The sequence below is a fragment of the Cetorhinus maximus genome, chromosome 23 (assembly GCF_964194155.1).
Source record: "Cetorhinus maximus chromosome 23, sCetMax3.hap1.1, whole genome shotgun sequence".
NCBI classification, from domain to species: domain Eukaryota; kingdom Metazoa; phylum Chordata; class Chondrichthyes; order Lamniformes; family Cetorhinidae; genus Cetorhinus; species Cetorhinus maximus.
Genome location: NC_135901.1, coordinates 31,371,358 through 31,392,053, shown reverse-complemented (window position 1 = coordinate 31,392,053; position 20,696 = coordinate 31,371,358). Strand labels below are relative to the sequence as shown.

General features: G+C 47.6%; 1 protein-coding gene across 2 annotated transcripts; it reads left to right on the top strand.

The window, feature by feature from the left end:
- The first annotated feature begins 443 nt into the window (after positions 1 to 443).
- On the top strand, positions 444 to 19,079 carry LOC144697041 (uncharacterized). 2 transcript variants are annotated; one of them, XR_013580293.1, is made up of 3 exons: positions 536 to 661; positions 1,063 to 2,748; positions 18,576 to 19,079. XR_013580293.1 is itself a non-coding variant. In XM_078568824.1 (2 exons), the coding sequence occupies exon 2, from the start codon at positions 1,407 to 1,409 to the stop codon at positions 2,418 to 2,420; it is 1,014 nt and encodes a 337-aa protein (XP_078424950.1). In that variant the 5' UTR covers positions 444 to 479; positions 1,063 to 1,406; the 3' UTR covers positions 2,421 to 2,533. The 2 variants fall into 2 exon arrangements, 1 of the variants encoding a protein (XP_078424950.1); XM_078568824.1 differs by lacking the exons at positions 536 to 661; positions 18,576 to 19,079 and adding an exon at positions 444 to 479 and having other exon boundaries at positions 1,063 to 2,533.
- Positions 19,080 to 20,696: the final 1,617 nt, after the last annotated feature.

Here is a 20,696-nt window from a genome sequence, read left to right as displayed (position 1 = left end):
GGTGGCGGAGCGGAACGGATCGCGCGCACATGACGTCGACTAGAAGATGATTGACAGGCATTCGGACCAATGACGATCGGGCCTTGGCCCGGAGGACCATCTGGTCCTCCCAGCAATCACAAAGAGCAGGGGGCTGGACCCACCCCCGCCCCTCGCCGCCCGTCACTCCAGCTGCGGAGAACTTAACGTGTGGACGTGACGCCCGGACGTGAATGATTGATTGTACCTCCGACCAATGGTGATCCGCAGCGGCTTGGAGGACCAATCGGTCCTCCCATCAATCATAGAGAGGAGGCTGGACTCTCCGTCATTCCAGCTGCAGAAAGCTGAACGTGTGAACGTGACGCATAAGCGCGGATGATTGACTGTATCTCCGACCAATGGTGATTGGAGACAGCTTGGAGGACCAGTCGGTCCTCCCACCAATCATAGAGGGGGGGGCCTGGACTTCCACCCCTTGCGAGTTGGGCTCTGCCAAGGTTGGTCTGTCTTCATTGTCCATGCAGAAGCTCCCAGTGAGGAGGTGCAATTGAGATGGGGTGTTCTTTAAATTGTGATCAAAATGCAGATTTTTATCTCACGAAGAAAAAAAGGGATAAGTCATTTCTCAAATTTGGTGGAGGCAATTAATTGTGATTTTGTGCCAAGCATTTTGAGCCATGTGAGTGAAATGTGGGTTGATGGTGGGAATATCGTTGTCCTTATTTCCAGGGGCTTCAGCAAAGATGGTGGTGGAGGACGAGCAGACACTCTGGGGTGGGACAAAGGGCAGGATGGCAAAGAATGGGTGGGTTGTGTCCTAAATTGGGGAAGCGGCAGACCCCCAAAAAGAGGGGCAAGAACAGGTACCCAGTGACGGCGTCAGACTGAGTCCTGAGGAGGGGGACCAGACAGGGGGTCAAAGAAGTGGAGGGGGTTCGGAGCAAGATAGGGGTTGACAGATTTCCAAATTGTAGGGGAGGGGACCCGGATACGAAGGGAAATGTTGCACAGAAACTAGAATTGTCTGTTGCGAATTTCAATCCTGGACTTAGTGATGACTTCTGTAAACTCCTTTCACAGCATATCAGAAGGGGAGGATTGACAGACACGAAACTGAAACCAATGATCACGTCATGATCTGACAGAGTCACTTGATTCATATCTGAATATCATCGGTCTTTGAATGTGGAAGGAGAAATGTTTGGGAAAAGATTGGAAACATCACTGTGACTGGAAAATCAGCGACACGCATACCCGAGGGAGAGTGTTCCAGTGCACTGACTGTGGAAAGAGCTTTAATCAGTTACATTTCCGAAAAAAAAAATCACACCATTCACAGCGAGGAGAGACTGTACACTTATTCTGTGTGTGGACGAGGCTTTGGCTAATTGTCCAACCTGGAAGGTCACAAGGACACCTGGACCATGGAGAAACCGTGGAAATGTGCGGACTGTGGGAAGGGATTCAATTACCCATCCCAGCTGGAATCTCATCGACGCACTCACACTGGGGAGAGACCGTTCACCTGCTCTCAGTGTGGGAAGGGATTTAGTGATTCATCCAGCCTGCAGACACACCAACGGGTTCACACAGGGGAGAGGCCATTCACCTGCTCGGAGTGTGGGAAGGGATTCACTGATTCGTCCAACCTGCAGAGGCACCGCCGTATCCATTCCGGAGCGAGGCCATTCACCTGCTCTGAGTGTGGGAAGGGGTTCAGTGATTCATCCAGCCTGCTGACCCACCAGCGCGTTCACTCAGGGGAGAAGCCTTTTATCTGCTCTGAGTGTGGGAAGGGATTCGCTCAGTCAGCCAACCTGCTGGCACACCAGCGTGTTCACACTGGGGAGAGGCCCTTCACCTGCTCCGTGTGTGGAAAGGGATTCACTCAATCATCCAACCTGCTGACCCACCAGCGTCTTCACACTGGGGAGAGCCCATTCATCTGCTCCATGTGTGGGACTGGATTCAGCGATCCATCCACCCTGCAGACCCACTGGCAGGTTCACGCCGGGGAGAGGCCGTTCACCTGCACCGAGTGCGGGAAAGGTTTTGCTCATTCCTCCCATCTCTTGAAACACCAGCGCATTCACACCGGGGAGAGGCCGTTCACCTGCTCCGAGTGCGGGAAGGGGTTCACTCAGTTGTCCAACCTGCTGACCCACCGGCGAGTTCACACCGGGGAGCGGCCGTTCACCTGCCCCGTGTGCGGGAAGGGATTCACTCAGTTGTCGAGTCTGCTGACCCACCGGCGCATTCACACCGGGGAGAGGCCGTTCACCTGCTCCGTGTGCGGGAACGGGTTCAGTGACTCGTCCACCCTGCGGAAACACCGGCTCGTCCACACCGGGGAGAGGCCCTTCACCTGCACCGTGTGTGGGAAGGGGTTCACTTGTTCATCCAACCTGCTGAGACACCACGGAAATCATACTGACTAGAGACTTTAAAAATAAACTCTGAGGACTGGCACCACATTCGCAGTGAGGAGGGACCGGTCAGCTGCTTCTGCTGCTTGAAGAGGTTCAGAATGTCATCCAAGCTGCTGAGACACCAGTGAGTTCACAAGTGACAACAGGGGTTGGATTCTGCTGTTGTTGCTGCTGCTAATCACACCCAGGACTGAACCACGTTCATTCTGACAGTTGGGGTCTGTTTCTGCTGATGTTAATAAGTCCAATGATTGATGTGGAGATTAATATTTTGGATATATGAAATAAATAAGCTGCGTTTAAACAATCAGTGTGTCAGATCCCTGTTGTCTCTAAGGTCAGACGAGAGCTTATATACGACTCATTGTCAATACGGTGCACCCTTTATGAGGCTATAATAAAAGCCTGTGGGACCCTTGACTTTATTAATGAAGGCACAGAACACAAAAGCAAGGACGTTATGGTGAACATTCGTAAAGCTCCAGTTCCTCCTCAGCTGGGCTGTTGCGTCTCCAATTCTAGGGACCACGCTCTGGGATGGATGCGGAGGGATTAGAGAGGGTGCGGAAAGGATTCAAGAGACTGGTCCCGGGGATGAGGAACTTCAGTTACGCGGATCGATTGCGGAAGCTGTGGCCTGTTCTCCTCGGAGAAGAGAAGGCGGAGAGGAGATTCGATAGAGGTGCTCGAGAGTCGTGAGGGGGTCCTGTCGGAGCAGACGGTGAGAAACCATTCCCGTTGGTGGAAGGATCCGGAACCAGAGGGCGCTGATTTGCGGTGATCAGCACAAGCAGCAAAAGCGACATGAGGAAAAACATTTCAAACGCTGCGAGTGGCGAGAGTCTGGAGTGCACTGCCTGGGAATGTGCTGGAGGTAGTTTTAAAAGGATATTGGATAATTATCATGAGGAAACATTTACAGGGCTACAGGGAAAAGGCAGAGAAGTGAAGTGAACGAGGTTGCACTTTGAGAGAGCCGGCAAGGACATAATGGGCTGTAACTGTTCTATGTTTCTCATAAAAGACACTGTCACCTTTGTCCTTAATTTGTGCTTCGACTAAGTGTCTCTTTTCAGCAATACTCAAGTTAAGTACCACCAGACGACTATTTGTACGCCCATAGCCCTCGAGAATTCACTTTAATTTTCCTCTGTGTTCCAGCTATTCTCCAAGGTAAGCCTTACATTGAATACCTCTTGACTGTGGATGCTTCAGTCCCCTGTTCTGGTTCCCTACTCAATGCTTTCGAGTTAATTTTGCTGATCGTTTTCTTTGCCCCAAGGCTCTGTGAGGACCACTGTAGATTTTCCCTCCAGCTTCAATCTCAGCATTCCTGCAGCTCCTTTTTTTTTAACGCCCCCCCCAGCCCGTCATGATATCCAGCTGGAAACTACATACATAATTTAAAACTTTTACTGAACTTTTATTGAACTAATACCTAAGGCTTTAAAAATGGGTCATCCATTGTGCAAATGTTTACGCCTCTCCCTCTGACCTTGTAAGATAACCACTGGTCAGGTCAGCGTTTAAGTATAATTAACTTCAAGCTTGTTTGAATTACATTTACGTCAGGGTTACTTATCAGTTTCTTATCCCCCGTTGCTCTGCAGTTTAAACATTATATCCTAAAACTCAATTTTGTATTTTTAAAATTATTCTTCCATATTCTTTCATGGGACGTGGGCCTCGCTGGCTAGGCCAGCATTTATTGCCCATCCTGAACTGCCCTTTAGAAGGTGGTGGTGGTGGCTGCCTTCTTGAACCGCTGCAGTCCTTGTGGTGTAGATAGATCCACAGTGCTGTTAGGAAGGGTGTTGCAGGATGTTGACCCAGCGACAGTGAAGGGAGGGTGATATAGTTTCAAGTCAAGATGGTCTATGACTTGGAGGGGAATTTGCAGATGATGGTGTTCCACCCTCGTCCCTGTCCTTCTAGATGGTAGAGGTCGTGGATTTTGGAAGGTGCTCTTTACATAAGTCATTGAAGATTGCAGAACGGGTTGAGAGAGCAGTTAATAAAGCCTGTTGTATCTTAGGCTTTCTTAATAGGGGCATTGAGTACAAGATAAGGAGGTCAGGTTGAACTTTTATAAGACTAGTACTAGTGTCAGGCATCAGCTGGAGTACTGTGTCCAGTTCTGGGAGCCATACTTGAGGAAGGATATGAAGGCTTTGGAGGGAGTACAGAGAAGATTCACAAGAATGATTCCAGGGATGAAGAACTGTAGCTATGTAGCTATAGATTGGAGAGGTTGGGACTGTTTTCCTTGGAGAAAAGAAGGCTGAGAGGAGACTTGATAGAGGTATTCAAGACCCTGAGGGGTGTGGACAGGGTAAATAGTGAGAAACTGTTCCCACTCGAGAGCATCAGGAACTAGAGGGCACAGATTCAACATAATTGGTAAAAGTGATGCGAGGAAAAATTTGTCACCCAGAGGGTGGTTGGAGTCTGGTACAAACTTCTTGAGAGGGTGGTGGAGGCAGGTTCAATCGAGGTATTACATTGTGGTCAACCAGAAAATGACCCAGTTAGGACTACCCTCTGTTTCCTGTTAGCTAGTCTATCCATGCCAATATGTTACCCCCTGCACCATGAGCTTTTATTTTCCACGGTAACCTTGATGTGGTACCTTATCGAATTACTTCTGGAAATCCAAGTACAGTACATGTCCACAGCACATAGAACCATAGAACACTCCAGCACAGAAAACAGGCCTTTCGGCCCTTCTAGTCTATGCCGAAATATTATTCCGCTAATCCCATTGACCTACACCCAGTTCTTAACCCTCCAGACCTCTCCCATCCATGTATCTATCCAATTTATTCTTAAAACTTAAGAGTGAGCCCGCATTTACGTCAGATGGCAGCTCATTCCACACTCTCACCACTCTCTGAGTGAAGAAGTTCCCCCTAAACCTTTCCCCTTTCACCCTAAAGCCATGTCCTCTCGGTTTTATCTCTCCTAATCTAAGTGGAAAGAGCCTACTCGCATTTACTCTGTCTATACCCCTCATAATTTTGTAAACTTCTATCAAATCTCCCCTCATCCTTCTACGCTCCAAGGAATAAAGTCCTAACCTGTTTAATCTTTCCCTGTAACTCAACTCCTGAAGACCCGGCAACATCCCAGTAAATCTTCTCTGCACTCTTTCAATCTTACTGCTATCCTTCCTGTAGTTAGGTGACCAGAACTGCACACAATACTCCAAAGTTGGCCTCACCAATGTCTTATACAACCTCACCATAACATCTCAACTCCTATACTCAATACTTTGATTTATGAAGGCCAGTATGCCAAAAGCTTTCTTTACAACCCTGTCTACCTGTGACGCCACTTTCAGTGAATTATGTATCTGAACTCCCAGATCCTTTTGTTCCTCCGCACTCCTCAGTGCCCTACCATTTACTGCGTATGTCCTACCTTGGTTTGTCCTTCCAAAATGCAATACCTCACACTTTTCTGCATTAAATTCCATCTGCCATTTTCTGGCCCATTTTTCCAGTTGGTCCAGATCCCTCTGCAAGCTTTGAAAGCCTCCCTCGCTGTCCACAACGCCTCCAATCTTAGTGTCATCAGCAAACTTGCTGATCCAATTTACCACATTATCATCCAAATCATTGATATAGACAACAAACAACAATGGTCCCAGCACAGATCCCTGAGGCACACCACTAGTCACAGACCTCCAGTCTGAGAAGCAATCATCCACTACCACTCTCTGTCTTCTCCCACACAGCCAATTTCGAATCCAGTTTACAACCTCTCCGTGGATACCAGTGTCTGAACCTTATGAACTAACCTCCCATGTGGGACCTTGTCAAAGGCCTTACTAAAGTCCATGTAGACAACATCCACAGCCTTTCCTTCATCTACTTTCTTGGTAACCTCCTCGAAAAACTCTACAAGGTTTGTTAAACACGACCTACCACGCACAAAGCCATGCTGACTATCCTTAATCAGCCCTTGGCTGTCCAAATAATTGTATATCCGATCTCTCAGAACACCTTCCAATAATTTACCTACTACTGACGTCAGGCTCACTGGCCTGTAATTACCTGGTTTATTTTTGGAGCCTTTTTTAAACAACGGAACAACATGAGCTACCCTCCAATCCTCTGGCACCTCACCCGTGGCTAAGGACATTTTAAATATTTCTGCCAGGGCCCCTGCAATTTCTACACTAGTCTCCCTCAAGGTCCGAGGGAATATCATGTCAGGCCCGGGGGATTTATCTACCTTTATTCGCTGTAAGGCACCAAGCACCTCCACCTCTTTAATCTCTATATGTTCCATGACACTACTGCTTGTTTCCCTTCCTTCCTTATACACTATGCCAGTTTCCTGAGTAAATACTGATGCAAAAAAACTGTTTAAGATCTCCCCCTCTCTTGAGGCTCCACACATAGACGACCACACTGATCTTCAAGGGGACCAATTGTGTCCCTTACTATCCTTTTACTTTTAATATACTTGTAGAAACCCTTCGGGTTTACCTTCACATTACCTGCCAAAGCAACCTCATGTCTTCTTTTTGCCTTCCTGATTTCCTTCTTTAGTATTTTCTTACATTTTCTATACTCTACAAGTACCTCATTTGCTCCTTGTTGCCTATACCTGCTATACACCTCTCTCTTCTTCTTAACCAGGTCGCCAATATCCCTTGAAAACCAAGGTTTCCTATGCCTGTTAACTTTGCCTTTAATCCTTACAGGAACATGCAAACTCTGCACTCTCAAAATTTTGCCTTTGAATGCCTTCCACATGTGACTCCTTCAAAGAACTCCAATAAATTGGTTAAGCATGATTTCCCTTTCACAAAACCATGTTGACTCTGCCTGATTACCTTGAATTTTTCCAAGTGCCCTGCTATAATAATTCAATAATAGCCGGTAACCTTTTCCATAAGCCTCTAATCACAAACAGAAATCTTAAACTTAAACAAGCCGATTACATAGGTAGAAGGGGAGAGCTGGCTGAGGTTGATTGGGCAAATGGACAAGAAAGGTGTGAGGGTAAATAAAACAGCGGGAAACACTTAAACAAACAATTCAAAATGCTCCACCCTGCTCTCTTGCCCACATGTCCGTCCTTGGCCAGCTGCAATGTTCCAGTGAAGCTCAACGCAAACTGGAGGAACAGCACCTCATCTTCCGACTAGGCACTTTACAGCCTTCCGGACTGAATATTGAGTTCAACAATTTTAGATCGTGAACTCTCTCCTCCATCCCCACCCCCTTTCCGATCCCCCTTTTTCCCAATAATTTATATAGATTTTTCTTTTCCCACCTATTTCCATTATTTTTAAATGTATTTCCAACCATTGTTTTATCTTTGTCTTTGAGCCTATTTCGATCCCTTCCCCCCACCCCACCCCCTATCTGTACCTTTATTATCACATTCCTTAGATAATATCACCAACTTCAACACCTCTTTGTCCTTTTGTCTGTGACATCTTTTGGTTATCTCCACCTATCACTGGCCCTCTATCCAGCTCTACTTGTCCCACCCCCCCCCCCCTTAAAGCAGCTTATATTTCACCTCTTTTCTATTTTTCCTTAGTTCTGTTGAAGAGTCATATGGACTCGAAACATTAACTGTGCTCCTCTCCGCAGATGCTGCCAGACCTGCTGAGTTTTTCCAGGTATTTTTGTTTTTGTTTTGGATTTCCAGCATCCGCAGTTTTTTGCTTTTAATTCAAAATGCTCAACAAAATATGACGCATTGCATTGAAAAGCAAAAAACTCAGCAAGAAAGATTCATCCGTGTCTCGCTCCGGACTTTAAGGATGGTGCTAAGATTAAAAGAAGAGGCTTGTAAATTTGCAGAGAACTTTAGCAAGTCTGAGAATTGGGAGTGTTTAAGAAACCAACAAAGGGGCCACGAAAAAGTTGATCAAAGGAAAAAAAAATATAGAACACAAGCAAAAACTAGCCAGAAATACAAAGAGAAAGGATTATCAGACCTTTCACGAGTATATAAAAAGGGAGAGAGTAGCTAAAGTAAATGTTGGTCCCTAGAAGCAGAGACAAAAGAAATTATTATGGGAAATGTGGAAATAGCAACCGACATTGACCAAATATTATGTGTCTGTCTTCACAGTGGGAGACCCAAGTTGCATACCAGAAATAGAGGGTAACCTAGGTGCTAAAAAGAGTGAGGAATTAAAAGTAATTAATATCAGTAGAGAAGAAAATAAGGACTGGAGAAACTCAAGGGACTAAAATGCAACAAATTCCCAAGACCTGATGGCCTACATCCAAGGGTTTGAAAAGGGATAGCTGCAGAGACAGCGATTTCCCAAAATTCCCTAGATTCTGGAATGGCCCCAATAGGTTGGAAGTCAGCAATGTAACGCTGCTGTTCAAGAAAGGAGGGAGAGACAAAACAGGGAACTGCAGGCCACTCAGCCTGATGCCAGTCATTGGAAAAATTCTGGAATCTATTCTTCAGGAAACGTTAACAATACGGGAAGCGTGGAAAATCATAGTATGATCAGACAAAGTCAGCATGATTTTACGAAAGGGAAGTCATGCTTTGACGTATTTCTTTGAGTTTTTTTTGAGGATGCAACTAGCAAGGTAGATAAAGGGGAACCAGTAGATGTAGTATACCTGGATTTCCAAAAGACATTACAAAAGATGCCACACAAAAGGTTAATACACAAGATAAAGGCTTATGGAGTTGCAACCTTAAGTGCTGTAAGCTGCAGGGCTATGGGCCGGGTGCAGGAAGGTGGGATTAGAAAGGGCACCTGGCTGTCCTCGGGCTGGCATGGACAAGATGGGCCAAATGGCCTCCTTCTGTGCTGTAACTTTTCTATGGTTCTATTAGCATCGATTTACAGGAAGCAAGGAACAGGCATAAATGGGGCATTTTCAAGTTGACAGGCTGTGATTAGACCATCAGACATAGGAGCAGAAATTAGGCAATCGGCCCATCGAGTCTGCTCCGCCATTCGCGGAGTGCTGCAAGGATCAGTGCTGAGGCCACAATTTATTTACAATAGATATTTGTGACTTAGATGAAGGGACAGAGAATAATGTATCGAAGTTTGGCTGACGAAACAAAGCTAGATGGAAACGTAAGCTCTGAGGAGAGCACAAAGAGTCTGCAAAGAGACATAGCCAGGTTAAGTGAGCGGTCCAAGATGGCAGATGGAATATAATGCGGGGAACTGTGAGGTTATCTGTTTTGATATTGACAGGAAAGCAGACTTTTTTTTTTAAATAAAGGCATGAAACTTGTAATTGTTATTGTTCAGAGACACTTGGGTGTGCTTGTGTAAAGTTAGCGTGCAGGTACAAGCAATTAGGAAGGCAAGTGGCATTTTGGCTTTTCATGTAAGGGTATTGAAGAACAACAATAACGAAGTCTCGCTGCAATTGTACCTGGTTTAGGTGAGACCTGGCACAACGTGTGCAATTTTGGTCTCCATATTTAAGGAAGGATATACTTGCATCGGAGGCAGGTTCACTAGATCGGTCCCTGGGATTAGAGAGTCGTCCCGTCACGAGAGTCTGAGTAAATTGGGCCTATACTCTTTGGAGTTTAGAAGAATGAGGCGATTTCGTTGAAACATACTGAAGGGTTTTGAACGGACTTGATGGGATAGACACCGAGTGGGTCCTTTCCGCTGGCTGGGGGAATCTAAAACATTTGGGGGGGGGGGGGGGCGCTGTCTCGGGACAAGGAGATGTTTAGCGAAGACCGAGATGGAGAAAATTCTTCATTCTAGAGAGTTGCGAGTCTTTGGAATTCCTGACCCCAGAGGGTTGTGGATTTTTCATGGTTGAAAATATTTAACGCTCGGAGAGACAGATTTTTGGTCTCTTGGGGGAATTAAGAGATGTTTGGAGTGGGCAGGAGTTGAAGCCCAAGATCAACCATGATCGTAGTGAATGGTGGAGGAGGCATGTTGGGCCATGTGGTCCACTCCTGCTCCTATTTCTTGTGCTTCTGTGCTCCGACTGACTTGCAGATTAGGTGCAGTGGGATCTCTGTTCGCCACGGAAAGGAAAGGGCCTTTGGTTGGAATTGGGAGCCAGTGTGCTGGTTTATTTTTTCCAAAGCTCTTCCCACTGACCCTTTAATTGGTGTAAACATGCCAGTGTATTTGCAGTAAAACATGACCATAACTGTGCACACGACAGTAAATCCTTCCACCTAGAGCCTGTGGATAGTGGGGGTAGTCAGCTGGAAATGTTCAAGAATGAAAACAGAAAATGCTGGAAATAGTCAGCAGGTCTGGCAGCTGGCGTCTGTGGGGAGAGACATCAGCTCCGTGAAATTCATCAAAACTGGAAATTCTTCAAGACTGAGGTCGTTGCTCAGCAGTACAGAACTTGAATATTGCTGACAAGAGAGACATGTCGCCAAAGCTTTTTGTTCTCGTCCCGCGCCCAATTTGGCAAGTCGACTCCGATCGTTCGAGGTGCTGCTTTTTCCCTTCTGTAGCATAAATTGCTGTGACTATTTGAAATTTGGCATTCTTGTGTTTGGCCTGATGAGTGGAGGACGAAAAGATTCAGAAACATGTTTCAGCAAATATTCAAGATTAAGATTGATAAATTTTCATTGGGTGAGGGGTATCAAGGGATATGGGGCACAGACAAAGGAATAGAGTCCAAGTGGAAGTCAGCCGTGAGCCCGTTGAAAGGTGGAAGGGGGGCTGAATGGCCTCCTCTCATTCTGAGGTCCCAGCTCACTTGCTCACGAAAGGCCATCTGAATGGCCAAGGGTCGGTGCCCCATTAAGTTGCAATGTGCCTTCAGCTCAAGAAAGAGGGAACATGTTGTTGAGGAAACTCCCCTGTGTGTGTGTGTGTGTGTGTGTTTGTGGGGGGTGGGTTTTGTGCAGAGAGAGAATGAAATCCCTGGGAGTCAATGATTGTCCCTCCCGGGCACTGGGAGCAAAGTTGGGAACCAGAAGTCCCGCCCACTCTGTCACTGCCACAAGATGGCGGCGGCGCATGCGTCCTGATCCACCCGGCCGCCTGCCTCTCGCCCCCAATATGGCGGCCGGTTCCCATGGTAATACTGGCCGCCGGCCTCGGAGACCGGTTGTCTGCCCGCGCTAAATTAGCGTTAAATTAGTGCTTTTAAATTGAATGATCTCTTCCCCTTATCACCCCACCCCCAAAAAAGTGCTCGCTGACCGGCTGAGGTTTCCGTCATTCGCCTGGGTCTCTGGCTCTCCCTCCTCCTCCACTCGGCGGCCGAGCGGAACCGAACGTTGTGGACGGCCCATCCGGCTGATTAAAGGGTCTCTGGACCAATAGCGAGCAGCTACCGGCCCGGAGGACCAGGAGGTCCTCCAACCAATCACAGAGGGATGAGGGTGGGGCTGGACGCCTCTTCCCGCTGCCTCCCTCCGAGCTTCGGAGAGCTGATCGTGTGGGACATGTCGTCCGGCTGATTGAAGGGTGTCTCCACCAATCACAGTCAGAGTTCGGCCCGGAGGACCAGGCGGTCCTCCAACCAATCACGGGGGGAGGAGGCGGGGGCTGGATTCCCACCCCTTGCGAGTTGGGCTCTGCCAAGGTTTTCCCACCTTCATTGTCCATGCAGAAGCTCCCAGTGAGGAGATGCAATTGGGATGGGCTATTCTTTAAATTGTGATCAAAATGCAGATTTTTATCTCACGAAGAAAAAAAGGGATAAGTCATTTCTCCAATTTGGTGAAGGCAATTAATTGTGATTTTGTGCCAAGCATTTTGAGCCATGTGAGTGAAATGAGGGTTGATGGTGGGAATATCGTTGTCCTTATTTCCAGGGGCTTCAGCAACGATGGTGGTGGAGGACAAGCAGACACTCTGGGGTGGCGCAAAGGGCAGGATGGCAAAGAATGGGTGGGTTGTGTCCTAAATTGGGGAAGGGGCAGACCCCCCCAAAAAGAGGGGCAAGAACAAGTACCCGGTGACGGCGTCAGACTGAGTCCTGAGGAGGGGGACCAGACAGGGGGTCAATAAAGTAGAGGGGGTTCGGAGTAAGGTGGGGGAGGACAGATTTCCAAATTGTTGGGGAGGGGACCCGTATACCAAGGGAAATGTTGCACAGAAACTAGAATTGTCTGTTGTGAATTTCAATCCTATACTTAGAGTGATGGCTTCTGAAGAAGATGACTCTTCCCTGAAGAAGAGTCATACGTGCTCGAAATGTTAACTCTTGTCTTCCTCTCCACAGATGCTGTCAGACCTGCTGAGTTTTTCCAGCACTTTCTGTTTTTGTTGTGATGATTTCTGTGACCTCCTTTTGCAGGGTATCAGCGGGGGAGGATGGACAGACAGGAAAATCAAACCAACAATCACGCCAAGGAATGACAGAGTCACTCGATTCATCAGCATCTGATCAATCGGCCTTTGAATGTGGAAGGAGAAGTGTTTACCTGTGGGAAAAGATTCCAAACATCAGTGTGACTGGAAAAGCACCGAGACACACACACACCCGAGTGAGAGTGTTTCCAGTGAACTGACTGTGGAAAGAGCTTAAACCAGTTACACAGCCTGAGAAAAACATCACCATTCACAGCGAGAAGAAACCGTACACTTGTTCTGTGTGTGGACGAGGCTTTGGCTGATTGTCCAACCTGGAAAGTCACAAGGACACCTGGACCATGGAGAAACCGTGGAAATGTGCAGACTGTGGGAAGGGATTCAATTACCCATCACAGCTGGAATCTCATCGACGCACTCACACTGGGGAGAGACCGTTCACCTGCTCTCAGTGTGGGAAGGGATTTAGTGATTCATCCAGCCTGCAGACACACCAACGGGTTCACACAGGGGATAGGCCATTCACCTGCTCGGAGTGTGGGAAGGGATTCACTGATTCGTCCAACCTGCAGAGGCACCGCCGTATCCATTCCGGAGCGAGGCCATTCACCTGCTCTGAGTGTGGGAAGGGGTTCAGTGATTCATCCAGCCTGCTGACCCACCAGTGCGTTCACTCTGGGGAGAGCCCCTTCGTCTGCTCTATGTGTGGGACTGGATTCAGTGACCCATCCACCCTGCAGACCCACTGGCAGGTTCACGCCGGGGAGAGGCCGTTCACCTGCACCGAATGCGGGAAAGGGTTTGCTCATTCCTCTGACCTCCTGAGGCACCAGCGAGTTCACACCGGGGAGAGGCCATTCACCTGCTCCGAGTGTGGGACAGGATTCACTCAGTTGTCCAACCTGCTGAGGCACCAGCGAGTTCACACCGGGGAGCGGCCATTCACCTGCCCCGAGTGCGGGAAGGGATTCACTCAGTTAACCACTCTGCTGACACACAGACGCATCCACACCGGGGAGAGGCCGTTCACCTGCTCCGTGTGCGGGAACGGGTTCGGCGACTCTTCCAACCTGACGAAGCACCGGCACGTTCACACCGGGGAGAGGCCGTGCGCCTGCACCGAGTGCGGGAAGGGGTTCACCCAGTTGGCCAGTCTGCTGAGGCACAGGCGCATTCACACCGGGGAGAGGCCGTTCACCTGCTCGGAGTGTGGGAAGGGCTTCACTTGCTCTTCCAAGCTGCTGAGGCACCACAGAACCCACACCGATTAGAGACCATTTCAGTGCTCGGACTTTGGGAGTGACTTGTTAAAAAGCTCTGAAGAACTGGCACCGCATTCGCAGTGAGGAGGGACTGGTCAGCTGCTTCTGCTGCTTGAAGAGGTTCAGAATGTTATCCAAGCTGCTGAGACACCAGTGAGTTCACAAGTGACAACAGGGGTTGGATTCTGCTGTTGTTGCTGCTGCTAATCACACCCAGGACTGAACCACGTTCATTCTGACAGCTGGGGTGTCAAGGGAGCGACCCATTTAATGAAGAAATTGAGGTGCCGATTACATTACTGAAGTAAAAATTGAACTTCAATTTGCAGCATTTGAATCATTGCCAAAAAAAACCACTCAGTGCAAGACACACCGCAGGACCTCATCAAATAAAAACCTTGAATGCCTTACTGTTGGAATAAAGCCAAACAACTGTAAGAACCCAGCCAGTAAACAACGTGACCTTCAGGGATTCAAAGAGAGATTGATAAGACTTTATTTTTTTAAAAAACACGTCTTTATAGAATGCAATGGACCATGCCAGCTTGTTTTGTTACAGCTACAGAGACAAAGACGGTTTCTTAAAAAGCCAACACACACACACAGAGACAGAGGTCACCCATCTTTAGGACACTAAGGGTTGAGGTCTGAGAGAATCCCCCCCTTCTAAGGTTGAGCCAAAGACATTCCATACTATTAAGAAATTATACTGGGTCGTAAGTATAACCTTCCTCAAATCTACCGCCACCTTCATCTCCGTGCTCACTTCTTTGGGCAGGAGTCCTCTCCCCATTCAACGGATGCTTCTACCCACCTCCAATATTCTCCCTCCACCTGGACCCCTCCCCTTGGATTCTTACCCTCTCTTGATCTTTTCATTGAGAACTGTCGGCGTGACATTAGCCATCTCAATTTCTCTGCTCCTCTCACCCATTCTAACCACTCTCTCTGAACTTGCCGCACTCCGTTCTCTCAGGTCCAACCCTAACATTGTCATCAAACTCGCTGACAAGGGTGGTGCTGTTGTTGTCTGGTGCACTGGACTCTACCTCACGGAGGCTGAGTGCCAACTCGCAGACACTTCCTCCTACCTCTCCCTGGACCATGACCCCACCACTGAACATCAAGCCATTGTTTCCAGGACTGTTACTGACCTCATCTCCTCTGGAGATCTTCCTCCCACAGCTTCCAACCTGATAGTCACCCAACCTCGGACGGCCCGCTTCTACCTCCTACCCAAAATCCACAAATAGGACTGTCCCAGCAGACCGATCGTGTCAGCCTGTTCCTGCCCCACGGAACTCATTTCTCGCTATCTTGACTCCCTTCTCTCTCCCCTTGTCCAGTCCCTTCCCACCTACATCCGTGATTCCTCTGATACCTTACGTCACATCAACAATTTCCAGTTCCCTGGCCCCAACCGCCTCCTCTTCAACATGGACGTCCAATCCCTCTACACCTCCATCCCCCACCGGGATGGTCTGAGGGGTCTCTGCTTCTTCCTCGAACAGAGGCCCAAACAATCCCCATCCACCACTACTCTCCTCCGTCTGGCTGAACTTGTTCTCACACTGAGCAATTTCTCCTTTAACTCCTCTCACTTCCTCCAAATAAAGGGTGTGGCTATGGATACCCGCATGGGCCCCAGTTATGCCTGTCTCTTTATGGGGTATGTGGAACATTCCTTGTTCCAGTCCTACTCCGGCCTCCTCCCAGAACTCTTTCTCCGGTACATCAATGATTACTTCGGTGCTGCTTCGTGCTCTCGTCGGGACCTGGAAAAATGTATTAATTTTGCTTTCAATCTCCGCCCCTCCATCATTTTCACATGGTCCATCTCTGACACTTCCCTTCCCTTCCTTGACCTCTCAGTCTCAATTTCTGGTGATAGACTGTTCACCAATATCCATTACAAGCCTACCGACTCCCACAGCTACCTCGACTACAGCTCCTCACACCCTGCTTCCTGTAAGGACTCCATCCCATTCTCTCAGTTCCTTCGCCTCCATCGCATCTGTTCTGATGATGCTACCTTCAAAAACAGTTCCTCTGACATGTCCTCCTTCTTCCTTAACCAAGGTTTTCCACCCACGGTAGTTGACAGGGCCCTCAACCGTGTCCGGCCCATCTCCCATGCATCTGCCCACACGCCTTCTCCTCCCTCCCAGAAATATGATAGGGTCCCCCTTGTCCTCATTTATCACCCCACCAGCCTCCGCATTCAAAGAATCATCCCCCGCCATTTCCGCCAACTCCAGCATGATGCCACCACCAAACACATCTTCCCTTCACCTCCCCTGGCGGCATTCCGTAGGGATCATTCCCTCCGTGACACCCTGGTCCAGTCCTCCATCACCCCCTACTCCTCAACCCCCTCCCACGGCACCTTCCCATGCAAACGCAGAAGATGCAACACCTGCCCCTTCACTTCCTCTCTCCTCACCGTCCAAGGGCCCAAACACTCCTTTCAAGTGAAGCAGCATTTCACTTGCACTTCCCTCAACTTAGTCTACTGCATTCGTTGCTCCCAATGCGGTTTCCTCTACATTGGAGAAACAAAATGCAGACTGGGTGACCGCTTTGCAGAACACCTTCGGTCTGTCCGCAAGCATTACCCAGACCTCCCTGTTGCTTGCCATTTCAACACTCCACCCTGCTCTCTTGCCCACATGTCTGTCCTTGGCCTGCTGCAATGTTCCAGTGAAGCTCAACGCAAACTGGAGGAACAGCACCTCATCTTCCGACTAGGCACTTTACAGCCTTCCGGACTGAATATTGAGTTCAACAATTTTAGATCTTGAACTCTCTCCTCCATCCCCATCCCCTTTCCGTTTCTTCCCCCTCCTTTTTGTTTTTTCCAATAAATTATATAGATTTTTCTTTTCCCACATATTTCCATTATTTTTAAATGTATTTCCACCCATTGTTTATCTCTACCTTTTATGCTCTTTTAGTATTCTTTCACCCCACCCCCACTAGAGCTATCTGTACCTTGCCTGTCCTGCTCTCTACTCTTAATTAGCACATTCCTTTAGATAATATCACCACCTTCAACACCTCTTTGTTCTTTTGTCTGTGACATCTTTTGGTTATCTCCACCTATTACTGACTGCTTGTCCTAACAACCGCCCCGCCCCTTAAACCAGCTTATATTTTACCCCTTTCCTATTTTTACTTAGTTCTGTTGTAGGGTCATGAGGACTCGAAACGTTAACTGTGCTCTTCTCCGCCGATGCTGCCAGACCTGCTGAGTTTTTCCAGGTATTTCTGTTTCTGTTTTTGTTTCCTCAAATCAACATTTGTTTGAACATCCAAATTGTTTCGCCGGGTGGATTTAAAAATCGTATGTAATCTTAAGCAGAATTATCATGTATAACCAGTTTCAATTACCACCTATTCTATGAAATAGTATTCCTTACCATAATGTAATCCACGATTGATTCCTACAATAAATATTCATAAGCAAATACGAAAGACTCGTAGCCTCGTACTTAAATCCTCAAGAGCCCACATCGAGATAACGATATCCTAGAGTTCTTCAGTTAGTATCTTGAGGGCTCATATTGGTAAATTTAAAAGAGATTTTTCTTTCTATAATATAGATTCCTGTGGATATGTTCCACCCTGAGATAATTGGTTTGAAAGCCCCAAGGAGGGAGGACCTTTCATTTCAGCGCCAGTCTATAGCCAGTAAAGCTGACTAAATCCCTGTAATAATTTGAAATTTCTCTTCCTTGCGGTTTTCAACGAACAATAAGTTTGAACGGGTAGGTTTACTTTGCCGGGGGAGGTGGAGGGTGGAGGGTGGTGGGTGGTGGTGGTGGGCAGCAAAGACGGTAGAACCATTAAACAGGGGTTTGTTTCTGCTGTCGTTAGCCATCCCTGTGACTGGGCCGGAGGTTAATATTTTGGGATATGTTAAATAAATCGACCGTGTTCGAACAATCAGCAATCGGGCAAAAAAGTTTGAGGCGACGAGCTCAAGGTATCCTTCGTGAGGACATGACAGCACGCCCTCCCCCATCCTACCACAAACAGGCAAGGAAGATATCAAGTAAACCACCCTTGTATTTTTGTGAGAAATCGTAACAGCAACAGAAACAAACTATAATCAGGAAATCGGCAGAAGGAATTGGCATTTTAAGGAACCAGTCAGGGGGATACTGGGAAGTGGTGTCAATCGATGGACGTCACCCTCGGGGACCAATCACAGACTGAGCACACACCCCCTCAGCCAATTAGAAAACAGCCTCACCCTGGCGTGGGCCGGTCAAAATGCAACGACATCATTGGCCCCGCTGCCGGTTGCGGCTTGGGGAGGGTTAATAAGCAGCGACCAAGGCGTGGACCAAGTTTGAAACTGAGGTTTGAAAAGCCTCCCCCCCACAGGGGAGCAGAAGCGACGGGAGAGAGCAGAGGCCAAGCGTTGCCTCGCGCCCTGAGGTGAACTAGGAAGCAAGAGGCATAGCGCGCCCGTAAAGTCCATTGCCCTGCTTTGTTAAGAACGACTTTATAACTTTAAGTAAACTTCCCTGAGTTACTTCACCAGACAGCCTCCTGTTAAAGTTAAGGTTAAAGTCTCAAAAATGAATAAATAGATACACGAAGACTACACAGCGTATGGCCTCTGAGATAAGACGGGAGCTTATATACGACTCATTGCCAATACAGTGCACCTTTATGAGGCTGTAATAAAAGTCTGTGGGACCCTTGACTTTATTAATGAAGGCACAGAACACGAAAGCAAGGACGTTATGGTGAACCTTCCTAAAGCTCCAGTTCCTCCTCGGCTGGGCTGTTGCGTCTCCAATTCTGGGGACCACGCTCTGGGATGGATGCGGAGGGATTAGAGAGGGTGCGGAAAGGATTGAAGAGACTGGTCCCGGGGATGAGGAACTTCAGTTACGCGGATCGATTGCGGAAGCTGTGGCCTGTTCTCCTCGGAGAAGAGAAGGCGGAGAGGAGATTCGATAGAGGTGCTCGAGAGTCGTGGCAGGGTCCGGTCGAAGCAGACGGTGAGAAACCATTCCCGTTGGTGGAAGGGCCAAGGACGGCTGACTTGCAGTGATTGGCACAAGGAGCAAAGGAGACATGAGGAAAACTGTTTCTAATGCAGCGAGAAGGTTAGGATCTGGAATACACTGCCTGGGGATGTACCGGAGACAGGTTCAATCATGAACTTCAAAAGCAAATTGGATGATTATCGCGAGAAAACATTGGCAGGACTAGGGGGGAAAGGCGGGGAGGTGAAATGAGTCAAGCTGCACTTGGAGAAAGCCAACAAGGACATAATGGGCTGTAAGCATTCTCTGCTTCGAGAATAAGGGACACTGTGATCTTTGTCCTTGACTCAGGGACTGCTGAGTGAAATTATCGTGCAATAAAATAATGAACTGTACATCTGCCCCGGATACACCTTTGGTCCAAAACCTCCAAATCATGGTTTCGACTGGTCCACCTGGTGCCAGGGTTAAGGACATCCCCTCAGGGCTGGAGATAAACCTAGAGTGGGAGGAGGAGGCTCCAGTCATCATGGTCCTTGTGGGAACCAATGACATGGGTGGAACAATGAATGATGCTCTGCTGAGCGGGTTTGAGGAGTTAGGGTCCAAATTAAAATGCAGAACATCAGAGGCGATTATCTCTGGATTGTTACCTGAGCCATGTTGTGGAGTATCTGAAAGACACTCGGCACGGAGTCAACTGTAAGTGGAGTCAAGCAGCATTTTTATTCAGTCCAAGTGTGCACACAGGGGAAGTACCCATTCAGAATGCTCTAAAACGCAATTCGAAGTTACAGTTTCTGGTGGTTATATATACCATCTTTGGGATAACTCATCATTAACTCACAACATTCTTATCTTGTACGTCTAATTTGTTTCATCCGTAATTACAAAGGAGTTTACAACATAAACTTGAAATGACCCGTTCGTTACCTCTGCAGTTACAGAGAAATTTATAAAACAATCACAGGACGACCTGACATTTAGCACAAACGATGTCCACAGTTCATTCCAGAACGTGAACTTTACTTATCCATCTTGATAGTTTGCTGCTGCGCCAAGTCGTCTGCATATCTCAGCTTGACCCTGAGGTTAAGCAATTCAGTTTGTTGCAGTATAATCCATAGACCACCCATCAACTTATTTTATTCTGACCCAAACCTGTTCTTTAGCTTTTCATCTTGTCTAGTCATCAACTTCCTGGCCTGGCCAAAAGGTCATATCCATTCCGCTTTGTTTTTTTTAACTGCAAACACTTTTAAGACTTATATCTGCAACTTGGCCAATCTTGGGCTATCCCATGATGCATCCTGATATGCCACTTCAGCCATGTGCTAACTGGTATAGGGTCAAGCAGATTAGGGAATTAAACACGTGGCTCAAAGAGTGGTGTGTGCCAGATTTCAATTCATGGTGTCATGAAGCTATTAATGTATATAATATTTTGGGAAATATTTTTCTTTTAAAATAGAGGTTTAGTCTGTGGGTGTGTCTTCATTGGATTAAAGCCAGTTAGTCCAGGTGCTTTGATGGGTACTAGTTTTGAAAATAATACAAATTGGTGGTACGGTTATAAAATACATGTAAATAAAGGAAAACAAGTAAGTGAATAATATAATTAAGTCATTAATTAAGACGCATTAAGGATGGCGGGACCGGCGATGTGTCGAGGCTGTAGCATGTGGGAGCTCCTGGATAACATTATGATCCAGGGCAAACACATCTGCAGCAATAGTCTGCGGCTCGAGGA

Coding starts and splice junctions, on each gene's coding strand:
- LOC144697041 (XM_078568824.1), top strand. CDS start 1,407: ATGGAGAAACCGTGGAAATGTGCGGACTGTGGGAAGGGATTCAATTAC.